Here is an 18897-nt window from a genome sequence, read left to right as displayed (position 1 = left end):
TTCTTCCTTTCTCTCCTCTTATCCTTTTCTCATTTTCACACTGGGGAGGCAAGGGAGATGGGGAGGTTTTCGCAGTTTTCTCCAACCAAAAAATTAAAAAATTTTTTTTTAAAGTGACGGTTTTTGAAAGACTACATTTTGGAACCAAAAATTGACTACATTTTTAAAATAAAATAATTTATCACTTTATGACCTGCTCTACACTTCCGTTTTTATTTTTGGATATCTTCTCCCCAATGGTAGGTTCCCACATCACCTCAAACCCCATACCACAAACATTAACATGCAGTTGTTCCTCTTCTCTTTTACCCCATTATAGCAGGCACATTGCAATTGGGTTTGCAATCATCAAGAGTCATTCCAATCGCAGCTTCCTCATCTTCAATGAGCATGGTACCACAATAATCTAGAAAACATAGAGGAGAAAAAACCCAGATTTTATTAATCCAAGTGATTTGGCAAACTGAAAAAGAGAAGGAGGTGTAAGCACCAGTGTGATATGATCAAGAACATGACACCTGTGTTTTGCTCCACAGAATTGTCCTGCCACCTGAGCTCTGAGGCATACTATTTTCTAGGTAGGTGAGATATTCTAGGTAAGAGTTATAGGATCCCATAGCAACCTGTTCCAGGAATTCTTGAAGAGAAGGGACAAAATAAGGACATTCATGTAATTGAATTTATGACCAAAAAGATTATGTTATAACCAGCACAATAGGGTAACAATTACACAGAAGCACATTGTTTCTGAGTATTACAGGTGTGTGTTTTTAACATTTCGCTATACACACTAGGTTTTTATGACAGGCATATGCCAAATATAAGATACGCTAGGATGTTGGTACTAACATCTTGGAAATACAGAATACAGCTGTTATTAAAAACTTGGCATTCAAAGCACCAGTTTTTCTGGATAACTCTGGACTCCTATTGCAAAAAAATGTTCCCCAAGAGCTTAAAAGCAAACCAAGACTGCGTAGTGCACTCCTGCAAGAATTAAAATAAATTAAAGAAACATTGTGATCAGTGCTGTCTAAATGGTTCAGCCAATATTTCAACATCCAAACTCATAAGATCTCCAGTTAGCTAACACATATGGCTATTCTTTTTTAGCCACAAGCTATTCTCAAACAAAGTTATTAGAGGCATGCAGTATGTGGCATAAAATCTCTTTCTATTATGCCCCAACCGCACTATTTTGTTAAGGTAAACTAATGGCAGAGATGTAACTCATTCCAAGCTGTCACTGGAAAAAATATAGAGGACAGAGAAAGGCAGGGGAGCCGACAGTCACATCAGAACCCTGGGCAAGGTGGTAGGGGCTAGCTCCACGATCCTGGAAGGGGATGGGCCTTGGGTGGAAGGGGTGGAGCCAGGGAAGCCAGTCTTCAATGCTCCCCAGAACATGCCGTGCAGCCCCTTCTCCAGCCTCCCCATCCCAGCCCTTAGAGCTGCCTGGAGAGAGATGCTCAGTATTCCAGTGATGATTTAAAGGGCCAGGGACTCCAGCCATAGTTGCTGTAGTAACAGCAGGTGGGAGCCCTGGGCCCTTTAGGATCACTGGGCCCCATGGCAATTGCCCCCTCATTCCCCTCTCCCTCACAGTCATAGGTTAAGAAAAAAATGAACATGAGTTAGGGTATCCCAACTTCCTCCCTCATGCCCCATATTCTCTCTGTCCCCTCCCATTTCTAGGACTCTCAGAAAAGTAGCTGAAAAGATAGGAAATCTACTTCTAAGGTTTGACAGAAACATGGACTCTTTCATTAGCATACAATACAGAAAAAAATCCCTGATTAAAATGTAATACCCTTTTTCTTCCAGAAAGGTTCTTTGTAGTATACCATGCACTTGATGACTGAGCCCATGGGAACCCGGCTAATCAGTTGGTTTCTCATTGGTGGTAATGGTGGGTTGAAATGAATCTTCAAATCAAGAAGTGGGGGAATGGCACTAATAACATACTTGGCCTGGAAAAGAAATAGTAAATAAAACTAAATACATTATCCAGTATTCGAGCCTTTCTGTAATACAGCTGGGGAAGCTTTACAGTATGCATGTTGATGGTAATATCTTTCAAAGAAAAGAACACTTGCCCATAGCATGAAAGTTACAAAATAGACCCCTTAGGATCTCTTGGGTGTAGAAATTGTGAAATGATAACAAGTACCATATAAGACCATCCAATCAGGTTGCTATTCTTTTCTAGCTGGTTGAAATAGGACAATAAGAAGACCAGTCTGCTTACAAAGTGGTTTGGAAGCCAAGTCTGAAATGTTTCTGGAAAATGTTTCTCTTGCACTGCATTGCTATCATCATCCCCAGAGGTATTCTTTTATTCTGAAGCTAACAGAATGCAAGGAGTTGAAATAAAAAAGAAATGGCATGAATGCACATCATAGCATTTTCTGCTTCTCTGGTATCCATTCCAAGCTGGGTACTTGGTATGACTTAGCAAATACCAGAAAATGTGACACCTGATTATTTTGTCTCCCTCTGCTACACTGTGTCATGTGTTACTGGCTTATTGAGCAGGCCAACCGAGCAATTTAAGATTTTAAAAACATATCCTGAAAATTATTTGCTCAAATGTAAGGTATAGAATTACCTCATATAATTCATGGTCTAAGGTCTCCACTATTACATTTTCACTTGTCTGATCAATGCGGACTACAGGTTTTTCTAGCTTCACTCGGTCTCCCAGGCGTTCCATTAACTTCTCACTAATTTGACCAGAGCCTCCAACAAATTTCCTCTCCTGAAAGAGAAAAAGGGTCAGTTCAACAATGTGAGATGGGGAGACTGGTGTGAACAAAATACAAATCACACAGAACTTTTGTTCAACACTCAAAATAAACCCAACTCCTGTGTGACCTTTTGGAAAGTTTAGTGACTTAGTTTGCAACTCTGCAGGTCCCAGAGGTTTAGGTAAGGTCTGGATAAGTATTTGAACTTCTCATTGCTCAGCTGAAGCCAGTCTTGTCCTTTTTGGAGGTCTGCCCATCAGTAATAGCAACAATCATGGCCATAATTATACATAAATAAGCTATAAAAAGCATGAAGTATGCTCCTGAAATCTGTCTAGTAGTATTAATTATAACTAGAAAATGTTAAAAAGCCCTCTCTTGAACATATCACAAGTGAGCCAAAAAGGTTCATTTCAATATAATGGAGTGTAATTATGCATACATTCATAGTGTACAAGAACATTAGTCCATTCTTCCTTTTCTGCATGTGTGTAAATTGCATTAAAAACATCACTTCTCAAACTTTTTAAGGCTAAGGCATATCGTCATCAGATTGCTCTGACAGTCTTACAAATGATGAACACTGGAAGGATTCAATTTTAGTTACCCAGCTGATGGTTGTTGTGATTCAAATATTAGTCTGTTATCTATCTAGGCACTTTTGCAGTTACTATCTCCTTACACTCCTCACCTCTCATATAGTTAACCTATGAGGACCAGAAGTATTACAATTGTTCTCATTTTCCAAAGAGGATGAATTAAGAGACAGTGGGTGATCTGCTCAGGAAATGAACCCAAATCTCCTGATGCCTGGTCCATTGTCTGAACCACAAAAAATACCTTTCACATTGATACAATTTGAACCTTACTAATATTGAAATCAATGGCATCTACGATCTCTATGTAAAGTAAAAACTATCAGAATTTAGCTGCCTTGTTAATGCAGCAGTGAACTGTGTCTAAGTGATTCTTGTCCTTTCTTTTAAAATAGGCAAGCTTAAAGAGTTTCTGCAAGGAGGCACACAGTGTCCTTCCAAAAAGGAAAGCTGATGGCTTATTGTACCTGTCCACCATTCGTTGTGGAGAATATCCTGCCTGTCCCGCCGCACTGCTTCACATACCACAGGAACCAGAGAGCAGAGACCTCATGAGGCTCAGAGGTGACATCCACATTCACAAACAGCGTTGCAAACCTCTTGCTAGCACTGCACATGGGATCAAAGTAAAAACAGTGCAGGTATTATAAAAGCAGCAAAACAGTATCCATATCCTAGCCCTGTTCTCTAGCAAGGTAAAAGAAAGGGGCCTCACAACCCCCTTTTGCCAGTGAAGTCAACATGTATTTTGCCCTCAACATCAGTGGGACCAGGAATGGTCCTGAGTAATTAAAATAATTGCTCTTACATAGTGCTTTACTCAGCAGAATTCCAAAGGAGCTTGCTAAAAATTAATTAAACCCTACAACCTCCCAATGAGGTTAGTAAGTATTATACCTGTTTTAAGGTGGCCAAGTGACCCTTTCTGGGTGCCACACTCAGAGGGAGATTGTAGTTTTTTCTGCTAATATCTGGAGACAATTTTCAGTCATTCAAGATTGAGGAAATCATGGAGCATGGCCAGACCACTCTAATGAACTTTGAAGCTCTGACTGCAGCTTCCTATTCCCCCAACCCTCTTTGTGTCACCCACAGGACCTACAGTCTTTTCTGCTGCTAGTCATACTCGTCTCCCCACTTTTTCAGACAGTCAAGCATCCTCTGATGTATAGCTCTTAAACCCTGCAGGAGTGGGACAGTTTACAAGGACAGTAAAACGCAGCAGAGACTGTGAGAGATGGTCCAGGTGGGTGACGACCATTCTCATCCTTGTCCTGACTACATTTTGGATGGTTTGCCATCCAACTGCCTTCTCCAACCACTTGTGTATTTTTTAAGAGTAGCGGCTTGCAGGAAATCTGACAGAATTCCCCTTTGTGGGGACACACAAAACAAGAAACAGCCTGGAGGGAGTCAGGAAAAAAAAAAGCAGAATGCCGAGTAGGCCCGGAGCAGAATCAGGACAGATTTATGAGACAGACTGACAAACGAGGATTTGTGATGCCATGTTGTGCATCAGGTCCTGCACCCATGCAATGGCCTCTGCTGATGAACATACATGGGCTGTGTCTACACTGGCATGAATTTCCGGAACTGCTTAAAACAGAATAGTTTTCGTTATAAGTATTTCCGGAAAAGGAGCGTCTACATTGGCAGGCTGCTTTTCCGGAAAAGCCCTTTTTCCGGAAAAGCATCTGTGGCCAATGTAGACGCGCTTTTCCGGAAAAGAGCCCCGATCGCCATTTTCGCAATCGGGGCTTTTTTCCGGAAAAGACTACTGGGCTGTCTACACTGGCCTTTTCCGGAACAGTGTTCCGGAATAAGGACTTATGCCCGAGCGGGAGCAGAATAGTTTTTCTGGAATAGCGGCTGATTTTGTACAGTAGAGCATCGTTGCTTTTCCGGAAATTCAAGGGCCAGTGTAGACAGCTCGCAGCTTATTCTGGAAAAGCGGCTGATTTTCCGGAATAAGTGGCCCAGTGTAGACACAGCCATGTAGAAAAAAGTGTCCTAACTAAAAGTGATCTGTGTCTAACGTGTGATCATTGTTTTCTCTCTGACTGTTTGAGCTTTGATACAAGAGAGGACCAAAATCTGCTGAGTATTATTACAGACCCAGGATCAAGACAAGGTTTCAGGATGAGTTGAAAGATGTGTGAATATAGGCAGAAGCAAACACTTTGTCGCTGAACTGAAATTACTTCCTCTAGTCTCACGTTGCATGTTTGTATAAGAGTATTAAAGCCACAGGAAGGAAGCCATGTGGATTTCTGTGATTATTGCACCTGTCAACTGCCACCCAGAAAATAACCTCCGACACCAATAAAAAAATCCCCTTTTAAAACTAGTTTTCTCTTTTGTTTACTGAAACTTCTTTTTTAAGTAAAGAGGCTTTTTAAAAAAGAAAAACATTTAAGCAAGTTTCATTTCAATATTTCACAATTTTAGTTCTTCACAGAAACAGCATTGTCTTTATCAGCTTAAGGATGATACATTTTTATGGAAGCAAAAGGCTAAGGACAGAGTTGCCCTCCAGGGAAGCTTGACCTTTGATCTGCTTTAATTCGGGTCCTCAATAGCCTAGGAATATTTGTATATAGGTAACCACTGTATAGCAACACTGCAGTTTGATATGTGGTATTCTTTGTATGGTTTGACCACCATCTTTCAGTTATTTACCAGCATCTTAATTGGGTGCTCAGAGCTCGCCTATAAAGCAAGTGATAAAAAAAAAGTAAACTTGCAGGGACTAGTGGGGCATTTTGGGGGGAGGGATCTTATGTGGTATTTTAAACTACTAATCAGATATTTGTTCATGATATGTGTCTATTTCTGGAGGCAGCCATTCCACAAAGATGAAATCTGGAAGTACAGTTTAGTACAAAGATTAGTCAGTGTTGTTATAACCCTTTATTATAATCAGTTACTCTACACCTTTGGGAAGTTAGGTATAAACTGGGAGTGTTGGCTCTGGAACTGATTGAAGTATAGTGATTGCTTGCTGCTGTTTATGTGATACTAACACACAAGGGCATGTTTATTAGCTTCATGCTAGCTCTTCTCCATTAGTCACTGAGAAACTGCATACAATCTGTGTCTATAAAGAATCTACCTCTCTTTCTTTAGACCCATAAAAATATTATGGCAAAACAGACTTTTATGAATTTCTTCTTTACATGCATTGCAATATGAATATCTCTGAAAGATGTTCTATTATATTTAATGGAGGAATATAAACATATAAATTAATATTTTACATACAATATTTTAGCTAATGGACTGGTTTTTCCATAATATTTTGACACTTTCCCATCATTTTTGGTATATCAGCTCCACAATTTAATCTATTATTTCACACCAAAATGGTTGGTTTCAGTCACTAGCACACAATGACATGTATGCCAAACAAAAGCAAATCTGCTCAATTTGCCAGACAAAAGGAAAGAAAGGAGGATTACCCTTCTGGACCATTGCATTCTAGGGATAGGAAAAGTGGTATGGCATGTAACTTAACTTTTGATCATACACGGCAGATCAAATTGAGATGCACATATGAAATCTGAAAAGCATCTTGGAATTAAGACAGGCTGGCAATTATGTCAAAATTCAGGTAAAATGTCAAGTCATATTTCATCACAGATTAGAAAGATGTGACTCTCCTCCTTGGTGCTGTATGAGATTGTGCAAAATTGTATAGAGTTTCATTTACAATTTAAGAGGCTGAATCACCTGTAACTATGTATATCAAAATAGCTGAGCTACACCTTACATTAACAAACATGTTGAAGTTACCTAACAAAGATTTTGAAAATGCACACTGCTCAACTCAAGTGGAATTTCATTCATTCTTATTCTGTTTTAGTTGTCATGGATGACAACACCAATGGAAGACTCTCTGAAGGCCTTTATACCACAGTAAAGTAGCAGATACCTGAATGTGTTTCGTACACACACCTATCTAAATCAATAGCATTCTCTACTGTTGCTCAAGCTTGTTCTCCATAGAATTTGTCTAAAATGGTTTATTCCCAGGAATATCCCCCTTGGGGACTCTCTCAGGCAAGATCTATGAATAACAGATTGCAGTATAGTTAGACATTTTAGGATTTTGTTATTTATGTTACATTTCTAAAGGCAAAAACCATAGGCAGGGGCGGATATAGGGCAGGGCGAACGGGGCGGCCACCCCGGACCCCGCACATGCGCATGGCGTCACGGCGCATGCGCCGTGGCAAAGGGGGGGCCCTGCAGAGTTACGCTGCCCGGGGCCCCACAAAACAGTCATCTGCCCCTGACCATAGGAACTTTCTGGACAAGAGCCTGTTGCAACTATGTTGTGTGGCAGACTAGGGCAGGAGTTCAAGCCACAGTGAGCATGGGCCCACTACAGGTTGAACCTTCCTGGTCTGGCACTCTCAGGACCTGACTGGTCCCAAATCAGGGAATTTGTCCCTCCACTCCTGGCCACCAGCCCTGGGACTCCCAGGGCACCAGGGCTCCTCTCTTCCCCAGTCTGGCAACGCTCCTGGGGCCAGTCCACCAGTTTTTCCCCGTAAGTTCTCCAACCTCAGAACATTCACAGGGTTGCCAGCAATGTTTTACTGGGAGTGTTGCCAGATTAGGGAAATCCAGATTACAGAGGTTCAATCTGTTGTGTCTAGCTAAAGCTTAGAAAGAACATTAAGCATTGACTTTATGGCTGAAACATAACATATAACTTCCTTTAGCTTAAGCAGATACAGGTATGTGTTTTCTAGAACTGTAGGCTCACCATGGTTCTTGTTCCTGGGTGAGTTTATTGAGTAATTTTGATAGTGTATTTCTCGAAATGGGTCTACTTTAGTGTAACACCATGTTACAATTTTTAAGGTATGCTAAAATCTAGTCAGTTATTGAACTACAGGTGAAATAAAAATTAATGCGATGTATGCATAACAACAAGCAGTGATGTCAGTACCTTCAAGATACATATAGTACCATGGCAACAAAAGGGGACACTTAGGGTACGTCTAGACTACATGGCTCCGTCAATGGAGCCATGTAGATTTGTTTGTACAGCAAAGGGAAATGAAGCCGTGATTTAAATAATCGCGGCGTCATTTAAATTTAAATGGCTGCCCCACTCTGCCGATCAACTGTTTGTCAGCAGATCGAGGCAGTATGGACGCTCCCCTGTCGACATGAAAGCCCTTTATTGACCTCCCCGGTAAACCTCATCCTACGAGGCATAACGGGGAGGTCGATAAAGGGCTTTCAGGTCAGCGCGGGAGCGTCCAGACTAGTGTGCTGAGCCGACAAACAGCTGTTAAAATAAACCATAAAAAGCGCTACCATGCACTGAGGTTCAAACTGGTGCTTGTTAACTGAGGAGAGTGGGGAGAACTTGAACTCCACAAGGGAAACCTGTAACAGCAGGTCATTAGCAAATGAAATAAAAGAGTATACAATACACAGAGATGTTACTATTGGTTTCAATGTTAGCAAATATTACATTTTCATCTGATACCTTTATTTTGAGTTAAAATAACACATAGAAAATAACAGGAAGCACTGTGTGTTTGCTCAGTACTGTAGATATCAAACCTGATCACCATTTAGAACCCGTTGCTCTTCTTCCCTTATGCCATCAGTGAAGGTCATATTAATGAGGATGTTCAAGTGCCAGTGTCAAGCTAAGGCAGTATTTGGATTGAAGGCCTCCAGAGAAAAACATTTAGTGTTACAAGAAGTGGTATCAGTGAATTGGTAGGGGGCTCTCTCTCTTGAAGTTAACATTTATTCAATACCTCATCATAACAACAGTGAACACTGTACTGCTGGAAATTTTGTATTTCAAATTAGGATGTAAAACCAATATCCTGTTCATTTGTGACCATTACATCTCTTTGCACATTTCTGCAAAAGTAGTGTTAGCTGTGGCCAAATTTCAATTACGATAATTAGAATTTGCCTACTCTAATTCCCCCAAGCACTCACAATGGAATATGGGGGTACACTTCCTGTACTAAACTGTTGCTCTGCGGCAGGGGTTCCCAAACTTTTTGACACGGGGACCATTCACGAGCTTTTGGAGGACCAGTAACATTCATTTGCATATGTGCATATTCATTAAGCAAATGATGAATATTCAAATAAGTTGTTTCTGGTCCTTCCAAAGCCCCCCCGTGCCAGCTTTAGCAAAGCTTTTGATATGGTCACTCACAATATTATTGCCAGCAAGTTAAGGGAATGTGGATTGGATAAATGGACTGTAAGATGGATAGAAAACTGGCTAGACCAGGGTTTCACAAACTTTTTACTTTAGTTGGAACCTGTTTTTTTTTTTCAGTACTGTTTTTTGCAGCCCAAAAATATAAACACATATAAAAAAAGAAATAAAAATGAATAAATGTTCAGTGTTTCACCCAGCTGCATCCTCCACCCAGCCTGGGCCAGGGCTTGGAGGTTCCAGCGCTGCACGGGCACTCCAGGAGGCGGGAGCAGGAGCAGATTGGGGGCAAGGTATCTGGCTAGGAGGAAGGGTACAAGGAGGGTAGGGTTGCCAGGAGTCCAGTTTTGTATCAGACAGTCCCATATTTGAGGGTTCTGTCCGGGAAACAAATTGAGAAAATACCGGACATATAAGATGTCCGGTATTTTCTAATTAGGTAAGTTTTATTATTATTAGTGTATCAGTCCGTAGCTGCAAACTTCCTGGCTGGTACATGTGCTCACGCTGCGTGAGTGTGTCTACCAGCCAGTCAATTCGCAACTACTCGAGGCAGGGTATGGGGGAGGGGCGACAAAATGGAATCCCCAGAGCCAGACTCACTCGTGTGCCTGGGTCTGCATGTGCCTGGGTCAGTCCCGCTTCCCGCCGGACAATTCGCTTCCCCTGCCCCCCACACCCCCCGCTTCTCCTCCTGATCTCCCCTGGCCAGCCCCCGTCCAGCCCTGCTTCCGGCGGCTGGTTCTCCCATCCTCCTCCTCCCTATCTCCCCCATCCAGCCCCTTCACCCCCCGTCTAGCCCTGCTTCTACCTGCCCGCCCCGATCTCCGCTGGACAGCCCTGCTGCCTCCAACCCTGTTTCCTGGCGGCCGGTTCCCCCTCCTCCCCCCCCCCACACACACCTCCTCCCAGCCGCCACACTGAGGCCCGGTATTTTTTTCCCCGGAAATGCTGCTCTGTGGGATTGGAGAACTGCCACACTCCCACTCAAAAGTAGCTGTATATCAGTGGCAGTCAAAGATTATCCATTGTTTGCAAAGCATTTCCAATTCTCTTGGCCTACAACACTATACAAGTATAACTGGTTATAAACTTGAGTATCAATGTGGTTCTTACTTTGTCCAACAAACTTTGTCTAAGAAATCTTGCATAGACATTTTGTCCCATTCTTCTGCATGTGGAGCCTTCCAAGGGGCTTCATTAGGAATCTAAGACAAGAAAGGAACAGACAATGTTCAGTAATAAAATTGCACACTGGGGATATGTCTTCACTACATACACTAGAACAGCACAGCTATGTTGTACGGCTATGCTGGCATAAACTCATAGGGCAGACAGCCCACACTGAGAGAAGCTAGGGGATGCTGCCACATCCCCAGGATCTTTCCTTCCAACACCTATGCTAGAGAGGTAAAATGCAGCAATGAAGTTCAGAAGTGTGCAATTCTATAACTCCTCTGTTTATGTTTAGAAGTACCTGGACTCTCATAGCTCGACAGTGTAGTGAGAACTAGTGAACATAATCTTTAACATGTACTTAACTGGTCAAGTTAGTTAAAGTCTCTGGGGAAGAAGTGCAGCATATGATGATGGCAGCAAGACTTGCCAACACTAGGCTATTAATGCATGTTAGTATGAGTCCTTTAACATGGGCCAACATAACACTTTAAATCCCACACTAGGGCTACATACCTCCTTTCCCATTTCATCCATTGTCCTCCACAGATTGTTGAAATCTAAGATGACAAAAGGATTCCACATGGTAGGAAATGCACCCTTAAAAGGATAACTTTTACCCTAAAAAAAAAAAAAAAAGCATAATCAGAATCCAATATTAAAAATGATTGATTTGCTTGGATGATCACAACTTAAATTTAAATAGTCACAAACAACTCCAAAGAGTTCACACAGTAATAATCATTTGACAGATTAATCAGCACTGTCTCAATGAGGGACAGAGGAGGCAAGGGAGTAGCAGGGACCAGGAATGAGCTGCAGGGCCGGCCTGACCATTTGTGTGCCCCGGGCCCCAGGAGCACGGCACAGGCACAGCCCCACTCCCAGGCGCCCGGCGCATGCGAGGTAGCCCCATGCAGTGCCCCCTACCATGGGGCACCCCAGGCTGTAGCTTGTCAGCCCGTAGTTTAGGCCGGCTCTGACGAGCTGGGACAGCTGATTCCTGGCCCACACTGGGTCCCACCCACTGCTGCACTTTAGGCTGGTGAGCAGTAGTGTGTGTGTGTGGGGGGGGGGGGGAAATGACCCTGTGCGAGCCAGGAATCAGCTGTCCTAGTTCGCACTGGGTCCCTCCTGCTGCGCTTTAGCCTTTTAAATGTATTAAGAGCCGGCAGGCTCTTAATACATTTAAAAGGCAGAGCTGCAGTGGGATTAGCTTCTGAGCTAATCCCACTGCAGCTCCCCCGCTAATCGACTAATTGACTAGTCGATTAGTTGATTAAGATAAATGTAACATCCCTAGGAAGGACAGCATAAAAAGCATATTTGAGTGGTGGCACTTTTCTGGAGTGATCTGTTTTGTATGATATGTTTATGTTTGATTTTGAAGGAAACTAATGTATCCTTAACATGAAAAACCATGTAATATGTTCTCTCTCATTTAGGAAAGAAAATATAATCAAAGCAAAGTGACTGTGACAGGCTTTATTTCAGGAAGATGATCTTGTCAATAGCTCAGAGGTTTTTCTGAAAAAAAAAAACCCCATAGCAACGTATAGTTTCAGAAAGATTAAATACAAAGGTATCATTTGTAAATCATTAATCTTTATCAGCCTGTGATATTTTCCACAGTTTGTATAGGTAAGCTTCATGGACATAGGATAGCCAGTATGGAAGTCATTATTTTATTAATTGCATATTTTATACGTAGTTATTACTATGAATTCAGAAAGTCTGACCTGATTGAAAGAGAGGAAAGATGGATAATTTATAGATATTATTTTGTTTGCACAGGATTTCCCAGGTTGCTTTTGTGGCTGGCAGACTTGACAGCTTTCTGAAGCTACCAAAAGTCACTGATGTTTGTTATCCCCTTCCCAAAAAACACATTCCAAAACCTGCTGAGAATATTCTCTGGTAAGAACACTGTTTAATGTTGCAGGAATACACAGCTTTAGTGGAAAAAAATCATACTAATGCATTTAAGAGAGTATTGCAGCAATAGGAATACAATGGCTATAATACTAAATTTCAATACACATTTCATGCAGAGTCCCAGAAAAGATTACTGGCAACGTGAATACAAATTTATTTTTAAATGAGCATTATAACACAATTAAAATGTTCAGAAATGGATAGCAATAAACAATGTATTCCCAAACCTGAGCCATTCTTTTTAGGTAAAAAATCTGAGGAATTGTCTCAGACTGAGGTGCCATTAAAGGAGGTTTTGGAACAAATTGATAAACTTAAAAGTAACAAGTCACCGGGACCAGACGGCATTCACCCAAGAGTAATGAAAGAACTCAAATGTGAAACTGTGGAATTAACAACTGTGGTTTGTAATCTGTCCTTTAAATTAACTTCTGTACTTCATGACTGTAAGATAACTAAAGTGATGACAATATTTAAAAAGGGCTCTAGAGGTGATCCTGGCAATTACAGACTGGTAAATCTAACATTAGTTCCGGGCAAAATAGTTGAAACTATAGTGAAGAATAAAATTGTCAGACACATAGAGGAACATAATTTGTTGTAGGGAAAGTCAACATGGTTTCTGTAAAGGGAAATCATGTCTTATTAATGTACTAGAGTTCTTTGAGAGGATCAACAAACATGTGCAGAGCTCGCCAAGCGGTGGCGAGCCCCACTCGCCAGCCGCGTGGTTCTGCAAGCTGCACATACACAGATCGTGTTGCGCGTGCGCAGATCGTGTGGCGCCAGCTATGCCGGTTTGTAATCTACTTGCCATGGGCGAGTAGATTACATGATTTGTCGAGCCCTGAACATGTGGATAAGGGGGATCCAATCCAGTGTACTTAGATTTCCAAAAAGCCTTTGATACGGTTCCTCACCAAAGGCTCTTAAGTGAAGTAAGTTGTCATGTGATAAGAGGGAAGGTCCTTTCATGAACTGATAACTGGTTAAAAGACAGGAAACCTAGGATAGGAATAAATGATAAGTTTTCAGAGTGGAGACAGGTATCTAGTGGGGTGCCTCAAGAGTCTGTCCTGGGACTGATCCTATTCAACTTACTTATAAATGATCTAGAGAAAGGGGTAAACAGTGAGAGGGCAAAATTGGCAGATGATACCAAACTGTTCAAGATAGTGAAGACCAAAGCCAACTGTGAAGAGCTTCAAAAAGATATCATCAAACTAAGTGATTGGGCAACAAAATGGCAAATGAAAATTAATGCTGATAAATTTAAAGTAATTGCACATTGGACAAAATAATCCCAACTATACATACGATAAGTACTAATTTAGCTATAACTAGTCAAGAGAGATCTTCGAATCATTGTGGATAGTTCTCTGAAAATATTTACTCAATGTGCAGTGGCAGTCAAAAAAGCAAACAGAATGTTAGGAATCATTTAAAAAGGAATATATTGCTTCTATAAAAAACCATGGTAAGTCCACATCTTGAATACAACATATAGATGTGGTCACCTCATCTCAAAAAAGACATATTGGCATTGGAAAAGTTTAAGAAAAAGACAAGAAAAATGATTAGGGATTTGGAATGGGTCCTATATGGAGAGAGATTAAAAAGACTTGGACTTTTCACCTTAGAAAAGAGGAGACTAAGAGGAGGACATGATAGAGATCTCTATCATGATGACTGGAATGGAAAAAGGGAATAAAGAAAAGTTATTTACTTATTTCCACAATATAAGAACTAGGGGTAACCAAATGAAATTAATAGACAGCAGGTTTAAACAAACAAAAAGTAAGTTTTTCTTCACTCAGTGCACAGTTAACCTGTGGAACTCCTTGTCAGAGGATGTGGTGAAGACTAGGACTTTAACAGGGTTCAAAAAAGAGCTGATATATTCATGGAGGTTAGGTCCATCAATGGCTATTAGCTAGGATGAGTCGGAATGGTGTCTCTAGCCTCTGTCTGGAAATGGATGATAGGAGAGGGATCACATGAAGATAACCTGTTGTTCCCTCCCTATGGGGCATCTGATATTGGCCACTGTTGGCAGACAGGATACTGGGCTAGGTGGACCTTTGGTCTGACCCAGTATGGCCGTTTTTATGTTCTTGGTGTATAATGTTGAGAAGTGTCCAATGGGCTGTTGCATGCAGCAGTATTAGACATGGTTTTATTTAACCTCTTTTATCAGCACTCGGGAAGAGAGGATAATGTTCACATTAGTTAAATCTGCAGGTGTTGGAGATACCAGAGTGTACAGCAACACAACATAGCATAAAGGGAGCCTGAGAGATTAGAAAAGTGGGACAGAAACAACAAAGTGAAATACAACTTTGAAAAATGCAAAGCTAATAACATTTGAGGAAATCCAATTCAAAGAGAGGGAGCTACTTAGAAAGCATAATGTCAAAATAAACTGAAGGGTGATAACAATAGCAAAGTGGAAATAAGTTGATGATGAGATACAGCAACAAAAAACACAATGCCATTTTGGACAAGATGCAAGAAAGATTGTTACACATACTAGATGGAAAACAAATAGAGAACCAAAGAGCTTCAGATAAAGTCTTACCAGAACAAAAACAAAAAGGAAATTATCCCATTCATCTATTTTGGAAAACAGTATTACAATTAATGCCTTGTAAGGCCTATAGGTATCATTCTCCTGAATGCACCCATTCGTTGATTATATCAAGACTGTGGCACAAAAAAAGGAAAAAACTGTAGTCATGATAGAGCCAGAGCCCAGTGTGGATTGCCTGAACCCGGGGGGGGGGGGGGTGAGGGGGGGGGGGCGGGTGAGGGACAGAGGCTATTCTTCAGGAGCTTTCTCCTGGGAGCAAACAGAGAGGAACCATGGAGGAGGTAGATGGAGGCCATGACTCTGCTCTTTCCTCCACACTGCAACCCACAGAGCTTTCTGGTCACGAGGGAGAGTAATGGGTGGTGTTGCACCTCACAAATCTGTGTTGGCTGTTATTGTCCTCCAGCAGCTAGAGATTCCCAAAATGAAACTATGGCTCTCTGAGGCACCACGCCTCCTGGTGCCTATGCACCACCTCCTACGATGCCTGAATAGAGTGCTAAAGAATGATGAAGCAGCTCTTCGACGAAGAAGTTAGTAGTAAAAGCCCCGTGTCCCATGTGCCTGTAAAACACCATGCTTCCATTTATGGTGCTGTATAAGTCAAATAAAAATAAACCATTCTTATTTAAGAGAGTTTACTGCCATTTGAAATGTTTTATGGGCCCACAAAGGAAAAAAGGTTGAAAACCACTGCTCTAAGGCATTGCATGTACTGTGCAAAGCATTCTCTGCATGATACTAGCATAGTTATTCCTTTAGCTAAACTGCCTCAGCCCTGCACACATGGGTTCTTGTCCCACCACAAATGTCACTCTATGAACTGGTTCGTTTGTCAGTATGTGGTACCCTCTACTGAGTTATAGCATGTGCACAAATGTACCAGTTCTCTTTCCTACTGAAAATGAAGTGATAACATGAGTCATGTCTGATAAAACAAGGTACAAGAGACATGGTAGAGAATTATGTCAGTAAAAAAATAAATTTTATATATACAGGCAGTCCCCGGGTTACGTACAAGATAGGGACTGTAGGTTTGTTCTTAAGTTGAATCTGTATGTAAGTCGGAACTAGCGTCAGCCGCTGCTGAAACTGATCAGTTTCAACCACGGCTGAATCTGGACGCCAGTTCTGACTTACATACAGATTCAACTTAAGAAACCCAGGCATCCCCAAGTCAGCTGCTGCTGAAACTGATCAGCGGCTGATTCCAGGAAGCCTGGGGCAGAGCAACTCTGCCTCGGGCTTCCTGTAGTCAGCCGCTGGTCAGTTTCAGCAGCGGCTGACTTGGGGACGCCTGGGGCAGAGCAGCTGGGGTGCTGCCGGGTTGGTCCGGAGCGGCGCTACGGGACCAACCCGGCAGCCCCCAGCTGCTCTACCCCAGGGGTAGGCAAGAAAAGCCTGGTGTGCTGGGGGGGGGGCACTAGCTGCACCCCACCCAGCAGACCAGGGAGACGGGGGTGGCGGGACCGCCCATGTCCTCCACGTCTTTGCTCCGTCTCCCTGGTCTGCTGACCTGGGAGACGCGGAGCAAAGCCACAGAGCACGCGGGCAGCGGGACAGCCCAGGCGCGCCGTGGCTGTCCCACTGCGGGCGTGCTCCGAGGCTTTGTTCCCCATCTCCCTGGTCTGCTGGTCGGGAGACGGGGAGCAAAGCCATGGAGCACGCCCACAGGGGGACAGCTCAAGCGCGCCTGGGCTGTCCCGCTGCGGGCGTGCTCCAAGGCTTTCCTCCCCGTCTCCCTGCAGACCAAGGAGACGGGGAGCAGCTTTTCTTGCCCCGGAGGACGGGGGCGGCGGACCGCGATGCATCTGGGCGTCCCACCGCTCCCGTCCTCCGGGGCGAGAAAAGCCCCGTTTGTAACTGCGGAAAAGTCGGATCCGCGTAACTCGGGGACTGCCTGTATATAAAAATCACAGTTTTACAACTGAAGCACTAAGGAATACACTTTGAAATTTGCACTCACATTATGAGTAAGACACCTAAAATTGTGCAGAATTTGTCTCTTAAATTCTTTGCAAATATAACTTTTTTTAAGGCATGCTGGTTAGCAAACCAAGCCAAGCGACACACCTACTGCAGTGATTGATCTATACATAAAATTATATTACAGCTGTCAAAGAATTTTGTTTCTTTTTTTAAAAAACAGCCAGTTTGAACTACATGCTCCATTTTCTCTCTCTCAGTTTTTGTTGTTTTGGACATCATATGTTAAGATAATTAGTCACCATACTCATCTGTATGCTATAAATATAAAGCTGGGGTAATCAATCTAAGAATATATATATATATATATATATATATATATACACACACACACACACACACACACACACATAAATTCCATATAAAAATGTGAACCAAAAAGATCAATGAAGTTACAAAGTCAAGCATTCGGTTAGGAAATAGTGTTCTCTATGCAATCTTAATTTGGCTCTCTGGCACACATGCATTAGAACAGCTTTTAATTACTTGAGCAAACTATATTAATTCTAGTCAACTATGTCTGTCCGTGTTTTGTGTACAAAGATATGCAGAAATAACCAGGCAAATACACTTAGACCAGTGTTTCTCAATGTGGTCCACAAAATCACTTTGAGAAACCTGTTAACTGGCCATGCCAGTTTCTTCACATATGAGGACTGCAGCCAGGGAGCCCCGCGGCTCCAATTGGCTCCATTTCATCATTTGCAGCCAAGGGGAGCCACAAGAACCAGTAGCCTGGCCCACAACGCTTCCCACAGCTTCCCTTTGCTGCAAACGGCGAAACAGAGCCAATACACTGTGGCTACGGCAACCATAAGTAAAAAACCAGAACAGCCAGTTAAAATGTTTCTCAAGTGGTTTTGCGGACCACTTTGAGAAACACTGACTTAGACCCATCATTCTGCAAGGCAGTGGATCTAGCTGAGTGGTCAAAACTATGATCTGCCATATTACAGCCCCTAGTTCTGCTCTCAGTTCTGCTAACAGATGACCTTGTACAATCTCTCAGACCCTTGGTTACCTTTAAAAAGTAATAAGTTTTTTAAAGTGCATAAAATTAATACCAGTCAGTAAAAGAAGTGTCACCAGAAATCAGTGCAAATGAATTTGCCAGCCTTTCTTTCTGTGCCTTTTTATGCTTGAATAAAAATGTTTATAAAACTAATCCCATTGACAATGTCTGGTGTTTCATTGTAAAAATAACCCTGTGTGTGCATTTCTAGATTTCTGCTCGTTTCTAGTTTTGGTAAAGTGATAGGGCCCTTGCACAAACCAGAAAATATATTTTATTTAAAACAAACAAAAAAAGTTGGGCTCACTCAAATTTTATGATGCTCCAGGCTTTGAAATTTGTTGGCTTAAACTGATATCGGAGGCCAGACCGACTCCAACGGGCATGTGTGAAACCTATGGGAATCAACCAGCTGTTCCTATATGAAATAATAATTTGTCTAGTCTCCGTTTCTATTATAATGTTTAAATCAGCATTATAAGAAAAAAAAAGGTCATTATAACTGAGTGCAATTTAGGCTTGCTCCAAGCAGCCTGGATTAAACAAGCTGAGTGGGTACTAGGTCTGCTTATCCTTATCTCCTAGGAAACAGAAGAAAAGGACTCAAAGTTTCCTTCCATTCATCTGCCAATTTTAATTAATCAAAA

The 18897-nt window shown here is 42.1% G+C and overlaps 1 protein-coding gene across 1 annotated transcript in view; it reads right to left on the bottom strand.

Annotated features, from left to right (window-relative positions):
- Positions 1 to 18897, bottom strand: part of LOC102458176 (amine oxidase [flavin-containing] B) — a 71597-nt gene that overhangs the window by 13615 nt on the left and 39085 nt on the right. The window contains exons 4-9 of the mRNA XM_075912844.1: positions 11244 to 11348; positions 10668 to 10759; positions 3811 to 3952; positions 2609 to 2758; positions 1811 to 1970; positions 310 to 406 (exon numbers count right to left, since the gene is read on the bottom strand). Coding sequence (XP_075768959.1) covers positions 310 to 406; positions 1811 to 1970; positions 2609 to 2758; positions 3811 to 3952; positions 10668 to 10759; positions 11244 to 11348 — 746 coding nt within the window. The remainder of the gene's footprint in view (positions 1 to 309; positions 407 to 1810; positions 1971 to 2608; positions 2759 to 3810; positions 3953 to 10667; positions 10760 to 11243; positions 11349 to 18897) is intronic.

This window comes from Pelodiscus sinensis, chromosome 1 (assembly GCF_049634645.1).
Source record: "Pelodiscus sinensis isolate JC-2024 chromosome 1, ASM4963464v1, whole genome shotgun sequence".
NCBI classification, from domain to species: Eukaryota; Metazoa; Chordata; order Testudines; family Trionychidae; genus Pelodiscus; species Pelodiscus sinensis.
This window is presented reverse-complemented; position numbering and strand designations above follow the sequence as displayed.